We start from the raw sequence: 10,157 nt of genomic DNA on the forward strand, positions 1-10,157 counted from the left end.
AGAGAGAGCGAAAAGGATATATACATAAATATTTTTCAGGCGGCGTCGGTTTGCACGTGCATATCCGACCTTGGACATTTTTGCAAAAGTCTAGCACATTCTCTATCCGGGAGGTAAGTTCACCTTCCGTGCTATGCATACAAATCGCACGCACGGAAGATGACGTGGCGCTCTGTGAATGGGTAAAACTTTAAAGGTGCACAGGTAAATGCAAGTTGCACCATATTTGGTATTCTTTACTATTTTTTCTATATTTTGATTTCAGGACACGGGTTAGTGGCATTACAAGAATGAACATGCTATTTTAAAGTTTAAATGTGTCGGCCAATCACGGGATGACACGACATAGCCTGTGGAATATAAATTAAATTAAATAAATGAAAATTGATCCAATGGCTTAGATTGGTCAATTTTCATTCATTAAGATGATTTTTTTATAGATTTGCTTGCTCAACCTCCTCTTTTTATCTGTACGGTTGGATCATTCAGATCAAGCCTATATTGATGAATAAAAATTAATTACTAAATGAGGGTAAAATGGTAATTTTTTACCATATAACCTAAGTATAAAAGCCAAATTTCAAGAGGAGATCATTCTGGAGGTCACTGTATCATAGCTGCAAGATAGAGAGGAGCTTCATCCTGGATCAACTCTATTAGGTGCTTTCTATTTCAGTATATTTGATTTTTAGTGTAATTTGGATTATGTTTTAGTGAAGTTTGTGATTTTTCCTCTTGAACTTGGTCTGCACTTCTAAATCGCTTGGCTTGAGCGACATGTACAAGCCCTTACTTGGATTGAGAGGAGAGACCATGAAATTGATCTTGCACATTAAGAAAAGAATTATAAAAAATTAATTTTTAGGAGATTAAATTGCCCCTTTTATTATCTAATAGTTTAGTAAATTTTGAATTACCAAGCCTCCAAAACCAACCAACACCAATCAAATTTTATTCTTATTCCCTCTAATTGACTCCTTTGATCCTTTAAATTGGATCAAAGAATTCAATTTAGAGCTCATTATTTCTTCTATTCTTCTCATCTCTTCTACCCCCCTCTCTAAATTCATCATTTAATTAGGGTGGTTGGATCTTCATTGAAGATCAAATTAACTCTAATTAGGGTCAAATTATATACGCAGATCACAATTGAATATCCTTACTAGTTTCCCTTTGGCGATACCTATACTTATCATTATAGATCTTAAGTGAAGGTTTTATGAATTTTATTGTATAAGCTAAAATTAACTGCAACAAAGGACTATAAAATTACAAATTCACCCCTATTTTTGGCTTATCAATGGACCTTAGATCCCTATGGTTTGCTGGATCAGGGAAATTTCTTGATGCAAATAAACCTTTCCTCTTCTCTATTGATCTTCTCCAAGCAATCAATACACAAATAAAACCCTTGACATACCTTCGAAACCTCAATCCATTTCAATCTGCCTCTCTATGAGGAAGTGACTTTGAAGATGTTTTTTATGAAGATCTGTGACTTAATTTATATATATAACTGTATAGATGGAAAGACAATAAAAAGATGAAGCTTTCGTTTAAGTTTCAACTTGATTGGTCTTCTAAATCATCAAAAGTCGAGCTCTGAATTTGGAGAATTCCTAGCCATTGATTTTATTTATTTATTTCTCTCTCCTCATCCTTGTCACCACATCCACATCACTTTTAGGTTTTGTCTTTACTTCAGAATTAAATGCAATAATTGGATCAGATTCACCCCCATCATCCTCCATGAGTGGCTCATGTCGAGCTACATGTCCGTATAGGAAAAAGACAAAGGGCTAGCTATATATCTTATACATTACTATTAGAATATTGAGAACATGCATGTTAATGTTAGGTTGTAGAGGCCTTGACATGGATGAAGACAAGGATTCCACGTAGCAGAAGACACGTAACAGAATCATAATGGCATCATTAAAATTACGAAACGAAGTACCTTTGCATGGATTGTGATTTCTTGGACCCCGGAGTGAGACGAGTCGACCTGCTCAAGTGTGTAGCCTCTAGATGTATCCATGTGGTCCTCGACACGTTGGATCTCCTCCTCTTGACGAGCACCATTCTACCTCATGGTCGATGTTAAGCCATCCCGATCGCATCGGGAATAGAGAGAAGTCATGGGGAGAGAGGATAAGAAGGGGAAGGCCCCGGAAAAATTCTGGCATGTGTGAATTTTGTTTAGGCCTTCCCCTATTTATACTAAGTGGGTATTTTTCATAAAAGCCCCCAAAATATAAGTATATCTTCAGATGACCAAAAGACCATTTTTGTCTGACTCTCTACGCCCATGTATCAGTCCAGTTAACGACTCGAGTGGCCCAATAACCTTTTTTGGCCTTACAAATTAATTAACTATATAGACATATAGATTAATTAATGTCGGATCGATTTAACCCAATCGATAGTTGAGTCTCCATTACGTGGGGTGCCAAGCTACACCCTCGTGCTCTAAAAGATACAAAGGAGTGTGTATCGACTCACTCATGGAACCTGTTCGTCATTGGTTACCATATAATTATAGTCCCTCGTCTATTTGACGCTCCTAGGATGACTTAGGATATGGTCAATTGTCAAACTCTTAATCGTTCATTGAAGTTAGTACTAATGCATTTGGAAATCATCGGAGAACTCTTCGCCGATATTTTACTACCTTGGCCAAGGACTTCATTGCATCATCTTCCTTGAGCTATCACCTCTTATGCCGAGGGTGGACGATCCCATCTTGACCACTCAATCGTCTTCGTGAATTTCTTGATGCACCTGAACTAAAACCATCTAGAATCCCATGATTAGAGACTCTTTGGCAGTAGTAAAAGTACAACCGTTTGTCCACAAGATGTCTTTGGTGTCTCAGGTCTAAGGACCACTTACACAACCATAACGTGAATCAACCTGATTGATAGTTCGGCATAATACCATTCAGGGATTCGTACAGATCAATTCAATGAACTCTTTCCATTAAAGAGCACCAACTATCTATCCTTAGTGTCTCCACACTAATGGCTATGGGACAAGCCATTCTCATCATATGAGTGAGGCTAGATAGTGTTATTCAAGCCGAATACTTAGATGTCCTTCTCGCGTATCCTTCGAATAAGAATGTTTAGAAAACATGCTTAAAGACTAGTGATCTTCGTATTATGATCTCATCATAGTTCACTAAGTCTGATCATGTATTCATGGACTTCATTATAAGCATCACACGTCACTATAATGAATATGTTCTATTAATGAACATGGAACGAGCTGTGGAATGTGTGATTGGCTTGTCGGCCACATATATTTTCATCAATGACGTGGCGGTGCATCAACGCTTCAGCATGTGCCTTATCCACACGCTTTTAGTTAAGCACGAGTGAGATTTGGACACATTAGGGCCATGTGTACACAAGCCCATCGTGTGTACACGTGGTGCCATGTATCTCGTGACATGTCATTGGTACAACACTTTTTTTACCAATCAAGGGATAAAAATTAATAAAATAATAAGTATTTTAATTCAGATCTCCTCTGTCTTCACATCACATTTATTGCAAATAAAATACTCCTTTTCTTATTGGGCCTCGTCATGCATGTAGTTAAGAAGACTAAGAGAAAAGCATAAGTAATTATTGTCATCATGACATCACAATTAGCAATGTCATAATGGTATTATTTTAATGATTCATTGACTCCAATCATTAATTGGAATAATATTCATTGGCCACAAATACATTAATAATATAAAACTAAAAATAAAGCCAAATATATAAATATATAGATATTCTGACTTAGTTAAATCATATCCCCATGGATATATAATGTTGCAAAAATTCAGAAAAAGTCATATCCTGACTCAAGAAATTATTTTCTTTCAGAATATGTCGTCATAAAAATATCTAAAATATTAAAAAAAATTTAAAAAATCAAAATATCATTCTAAAAATTGATTTAATCATTTTAAGCTTGATAACCCACATATAAAACCAATTTTATGCAAATAAATCTGTAAATATTTTCAATTTATCCCCTTTGTAATGTGTGCTAAAAAAATTAGCAAAATAATTAGAAATCATCATATGAAGAGGACCTATCCATTCTAAAAATTAATGTTGAAATATATGAAAGCTGCAGGTTGAGCCTCATTTTCTAGATGTCTATCTCTTATACTTAGTTACCTAATTATTAATAAAGCTTATTAACAAATCCCATAATTTACATACTTTATCTGGTTCCCTAATTTCAAATTGCTCTAAATTTATTTACCATAAAATGTACTTTATCTTCTTGTTTTGGCTTCAGACTTACTTTAAAAAAGGCTGAAGGAGACAACCCAGGGCCAAATCAACATATAAAATTTGCTGAGATCATGAGGATATGTAAAGTTCAATGTCACTTTTCATTTGTTGCATTTTCTATTTGGTTATGTACTCAAGATATCCTAACTTAATCACTGAAGATGTGTCTTTTCTAAAGATACCTTGCCTGGAAATCTGATTAGTGTCCAAATTATTTAAGTTTACAAAAATTATAATTTTTGTAAAGGGCTGACCAATGTAGAAAATGAGAAGGGATAGAAAAGATGAAAAGTGGGTAAAGATAGCAAGAAGTATATACTAGTCATGAAACAAAACAAGAGAATAATATTTTAGAGAAAGCTGAGACAAGATCCAGGTTTTTTTTCCTGTGGAGGCTGAAGTATTGAATGTGATGGAGGATAAAGAGATGAAAATTTGATGATTAATGTAGTGGGGAAAATTATAAGGATGTATATATAAATATTCATTGGAGAAAATTTTGTGATTAATAGATAAATATATTAGTAAGTTTTAGGCGAGGAGAGAGAGGACAAAATAGAAAGAGAGGATGATCCCAGGAAATAAACATGATCACAAATGGATTAATTTTTCTAAAGAAGGGTTAGTGCCACCAGTATTTGTTTTCTAGATTTGCAAATTTGTCATTTCTCTATATGCTGAGGTATTGGTCGCAAACGGCCCAATGCATGGTACGGCAAAGTTGACCTCCATGATAAAACAAAGGTGAACTGTAATATCCAATCAGTAGACAAAATGCTAATGACATTGATCTGCGTTATTTATTGGTAGATACATCCATTTCATTTAAAACCACCGTGGAATATGTGCCTAACCTTTTTCAGTAGATTATCGATGCATGGGGAAAATATTAATTCCGGTGCATTGTTGAAAATAATGGAAAAACTCTGTTCTGAAACAGTTCATAACATAGGCTGCATCGGTTAAAAAAATGACTCCAACTTTATAGAGAACCACAAGGTAATACAGTCCATCATTTCGCCGGTATTCTCCAGTTGATTTTCTCGAAAAGATGATTGGCCATATCCTTAGCAAGGATAACGAACTTTTATAAATAGATACAATCAAAGTATTCTATTTGGAATACCCACTCTCCATAAAATATTACTATCTATATTTCTATGTGGTAACCCCAGAACCTCACTACTACAAATTTGGGAGTTATTCTCATGCGTAACATCCATACATTTTATAATGCCAAAACTAGACATAAGATAAAAAACAATAGAAAGAAAGAGAGAATGAGCATAATGACGAAATAGAATACCAGATTGGACGATTGTGGGAATAAGATATAGTATTTAATTATAGATGAGTTAAGATTTCAAAAAAATTAACTAGTAATTAAAATTCTCAATGTCGTAGAATCATTTTATCCTACAATCAATATTGAACCCCGATAGAATTAGAGTACAGTTCACTATCCTGAACCATAAATGGTACCTTGCATGGTTTTGGCAAATTCGACCTTCACAACAAAGTCTATCTTCAAATGTAAAGTACTGCAGACACTGATCTGAATTCTATTGTGTTTTTCTTCAAAAGAAGACAGACCAAGTCCTTAGCCAGGAGAAGGAACTTTCCAACACCCGAAGCGTTTATGTTTTGTCAAATATTACATATTTTTGTCATGGTTACTGCACCAAAGGCTAAATTTCAATAACATCAAGGATGCACACTAGTCGAAGTGTAAGAAAAGAAAGATTCATAAGAAGAAACAGAAGAAGATAAAAGAAGAAAATCAAAAGCCAGCACTGCCTCTTGCCAAGCTGAGAAGAGCAAGGCCAACCAGCCCAACGCCAAACAAGAGCACTGTCATCTCCAGGTGAATGAAATAAGCTTCGTTCGTCATCAATGGCGTCGTTCGTTCATTCATGTTTTGTCAAAAATACTACATATTTTCATACTCGAAGAGGGAACGAAGAAAGATTCAGAAGAAGAAACAGAGAAGAAGATAAAACAAGAAAATCAAAAGCCAGCACTGCCTCTTGCCTAGCTGAGAAGAGCAAGGCCAAATAGTGCAATGCCAAACACGACCGCTTTCCTCTGCCTGTGAATGAAAGAAGCTTCGTTCGTCGTTAATGGCGTTTCCGGCGGAGAGTTAGCGTTGGGAATAGACGGTAGCGCTGGCGCACCGCCGCTGGCTGCAGCAGCGGCGACGGTGATAGCGATCTTCATTCCGTTTTGGCAGTGCCCGGCTGAAGAACAGATGAAGTAGCGAGTGCCCTCTTTGTCCAGCTTGAAGACTGTGTTGCCTTCTGCATGGCTGCTGAGAGTGGTGGTTGTAGTGCAGGCTTGGTAGTCCGCCTGGCTTACGTCGTTCACCGTGTGAAACCCTCCGTAATGGAATGCTGTAGAAACAAGGATGAAAAAGAAGTAAACTTGAAGGGTCTTCCAATATTGTATTATTGAGGATGAATCAATTCACTAACTGAAGATGGATAACGTATCTATGGATAAAATTTAAGTAAACTTCAAGATCTTCTAATGTTGTGTTATTGAGGATGAATCAATTAACCAACGAAAGATATACGACATATCTCATAAAGGATGAAGTGAGAGTTAACCTAAGGATCTTCCGGTATTGTATTCACGAGAATGAATCAATTAACTAGATGAAGATATATAACATATTTAAGCAAAGATGAAGTGTAAGTAGACTTACGGATCTTCCGGTATTGTATTCACGAGGATGAATCAATTAATTAGCTGAAGATATATAACATATCTAAGAAAGGATGAAGTATAAGTTAACTTACGGATCTTCCGGTATTGTATTCACGAGAATGAATCAATTAACTAGATGAAGATATATACCATATTTAAGCAAAGATGAAGTGTAAGTAGACTTACGGATCTTCCTGTATTGTATTCTCGAGTATAAATCAATTAACTACCTGAAGATATATAACATATCTAAGCAAGGATGAAGTGTACGTTAACTTAAGGATCTTCCTGTATTGTATTCTCAAGGATGAGTCAATTAACTAGATGAAGATATATAACATATCTAAGCAAGGATGAAGTGAGGTAAACTTAATGGTTTTCTTCATTTCATTCTTGAGGATGAATCAATTAATTTACACAAGCTAGAGAACGCACCTTAGTTTATTGGTCGTGAGGGGTACTATTTTAAGGCAGCAGGTTGGAAGCTGCCTAATCTAATAGTAATGAGGGCTCACATAGAAGTTCAACCTTACTGGGCAAGTAGAGAAGTCTATCCAAGCTATCCCATCATTTTAATGAGGATGGACTTTGCATTTACACATTGATTGAACACCCCCCCACATTATTGAATATCTCAATTTCATATCAACTTGATTAAATCACGAGATAGGAATTTGTATGATATTAACCATACAAAAGACCCAAGGACTGGCCCCTGTTCATAAGTTGTTCCATTGTTATATTTAAGATAGGCTTACCCGCTACATATTAATTGAAACCAACACATACTTTTGTCTAAATCTCATAACAAATTGATCCAACTCATTTTTTTTGGGTGCCGAGCCCAAAGACTGGCCTCTATTTAGAGGTAGCAGGAGAAACATAATCCTGTTAAGTCGATCCTAATTTATCCTATCATGTTAATTAGGACAGACTTAGCCTCTGTACACTAACTTAAACCCACATAATTGGAACGTCAAAATCGCATACTAACGTATCTGAATCACTTTATCTTGATTAAAATGAAACGGTAAAACTACGGTAATACGCATGCCATTCGTTTAAGGAACAAAAACTTGAGAATGAATGATATTAAATTTTCTGGGCTACTTACTTATCGTGTCACCGACTTTGATGGATTTCCCTGCAGCCCAGCGGCTGTAGTCTGTTCCTGTCGACCAGTCGATGTCGTAGCTCGCCGCTAACGACGGCATACAGCGTAGAAGGAAGAACACGATCGCCATTTCTATGAAGATCGCCATGAATCTCGCAGTTTGTAACTACAGAGCTAGAAGTACGCTCTGATAATCAAAGCCACCATCCGTTCATGGGTTTTATAGAAAGACTTCTCTCTCTCCCTCTCTTTCTTTCTCTATCTCTCCATGTCTATATCTCCCTTTCCCGCCATCTCTCTCTCTCTCTCCATCTCTATTTACATCTCGCTCTATTTTTTTCTATCTCTCTTTCTCTCCATCTTTCTTTACACCTGTCTCTATCTTTTTATCTCTCTTTCTCTCTCTTTCTCTCCTTCTCTCTCTATATTTTCAATCGCTCTTTCTCTCCATTTTTCTTTACATCCGTCTCTATCTTTCTATGTCTCAGTCTTTCCCGCTCCATCTCTCTTTCACGGCGTCTCTCTTTACATCTCTCTCTCTTTCTCTCTCTCTCGTAGCATCACTCTTTACAAATCTCTATCTCTCTTTACATGTCTCTCTATCTTTCTATCTCTCACTCTTTCCCTCTCCATCTCTCTTTCACTCCTCTCTTTACATCTCTTTTTCTCCCTCGTTCTCTCTCTCTTTGCATCTATCTTTACATCTCTCTCTCTCTCTCTGCATAGCTCTTTACATCTCTCTCTCTCTCTCTCTCTTTGAATCTCTCTTTACATCTCTATCTTTCGATCTTTGGATCTCTCTCTCTCTCTCTGTATCTCTATTTACATCTCTATCTTTCTATCTCTATCTTTCTCTCTCTCCTTCGCTTCATATCTCTCGAACTATCTTCCATCGCTGCCTCTTTCTCTGTATCTCTGTGTCTCTCGTTCTCTGTCTGTCTATCTCTTTCTTTATCTTTCTATCTCTCTTATTTTCTGTATCTATCTATCTTGATATCTATATATATATATATAGATCTTCTTTCTATCTCTTTTGGTCTTTCTTTTTTTCTCTATATCTCTCTCTCGGAATAGGTCCACTAAGCTCTGTTTCACCTAACACTGATTAGGTAGAACAGAGTTAGCACGCAGAGGGTGAGTCAAGGAAAAGGAAAACAACAAGCGTTTGGTAGGTTTTACCATCTTCAAACATCGTTCACAAAATAGAAACATGCATCATTTGGGGAAGACAAATCATATCAACCCATCTCAATTTTTTTTAATTAATATTATTTTGATTGGATTCTGTCCCTTCATGCGTTAGACTCACCTTCTCATGCAATCTAAACATGAAAAATTCACTTTCCCCTTCAGATGAAGACATTAAATCAACTGCATTAGATTAGCATCTGAATCTTCAGTTAGGGTTCGGGTAAGGGTAAGGGTTAGGGTTAGGACTAGGGTTAGGTTTAGTGTCCTCTCTAGAATGAAAAAGAGGTTACTGCTAATTTTAGTAAGCAAACTTTAGACAAATGGTTGGAGGAGTTACACATTGGGTTCATCCAATATTCATCTCTTAACTTGATTGTTTAAGAGCAAGAATTACATTATCTAGTTAAAATATTTTCTTAAGCTTACTTAAAAATATAATAAGAAAACTTTAGGCCAGTGGTCGGAGGAGCTACCCATGGGGCTCATCCAAGTTTCATCTCTCAGGTAGGATGTTTAACAATAATAGTTACGCTGGCTAGATAAATAACTGAATCCTCTCAAGATATTAAATTAGGTCATTAGAGAAATTGATGATGTGATTGATTAAATGATTTCCTTCAGTGCTATGCCTAGCCCTACCTTCTGCAAATTTCTGCATTGATATTTTATCGTCAGCTTTGTTTTAAATATTTTGAATAGTACAATGTTCTCAAATTTATAACCTAATTTAACTGAATTCATGCTGAATCCTCAGAAATAAGCCCTGGAGACCTCAAAAGATAGGCTCTGATTCTGAAACAAAAAATACAAGGAAAAATAGAGGGAAAAGATAGCTAGACCTTCAACAT

The 10,157-nt window shown here is 36.1% G+C and overlaps 1 protein-coding gene across 1 annotated transcript; it reads right to left on the reverse strand.

Annotated features, from left to right (window-relative positions):
- Positions 1-6,185: 6,185 nt before the first annotated feature.
- Positions 6,186-8,479, reverse strand: LOC144711961 (uclacyanin-2-like). The gene is made up of 2 exons (XM_078586121.1): positions 8,119-8,479; positions 6,186-6,688 (listed from the first exon to the last, which is right to left on the reverse strand). Exons 1-2 carry the CDS (start codon positions 8,264-8,266, stop codon positions 6,330-6,332), a joined length of 507 nt encoding a protein of 168 aa, XP_078442247.1. The 5' UTR covers positions 8,267-8,479; the 3' UTR covers positions 6,186-6,329.
- Positions 8,480-10,157: the final 1,678 nt, after the last annotated feature.

This window comes from Wolffia australiana, chromosome 14, assembly GCF_029677425.1.
Source record: "Wolffia australiana isolate 7733 chromosome 14, ASM2967742v1".
NCBI lineage: Eukaryota > Viridiplantae > Streptophyta > Magnoliopsida > Alismatales > Araceae > Wolffia > Wolffia australiana.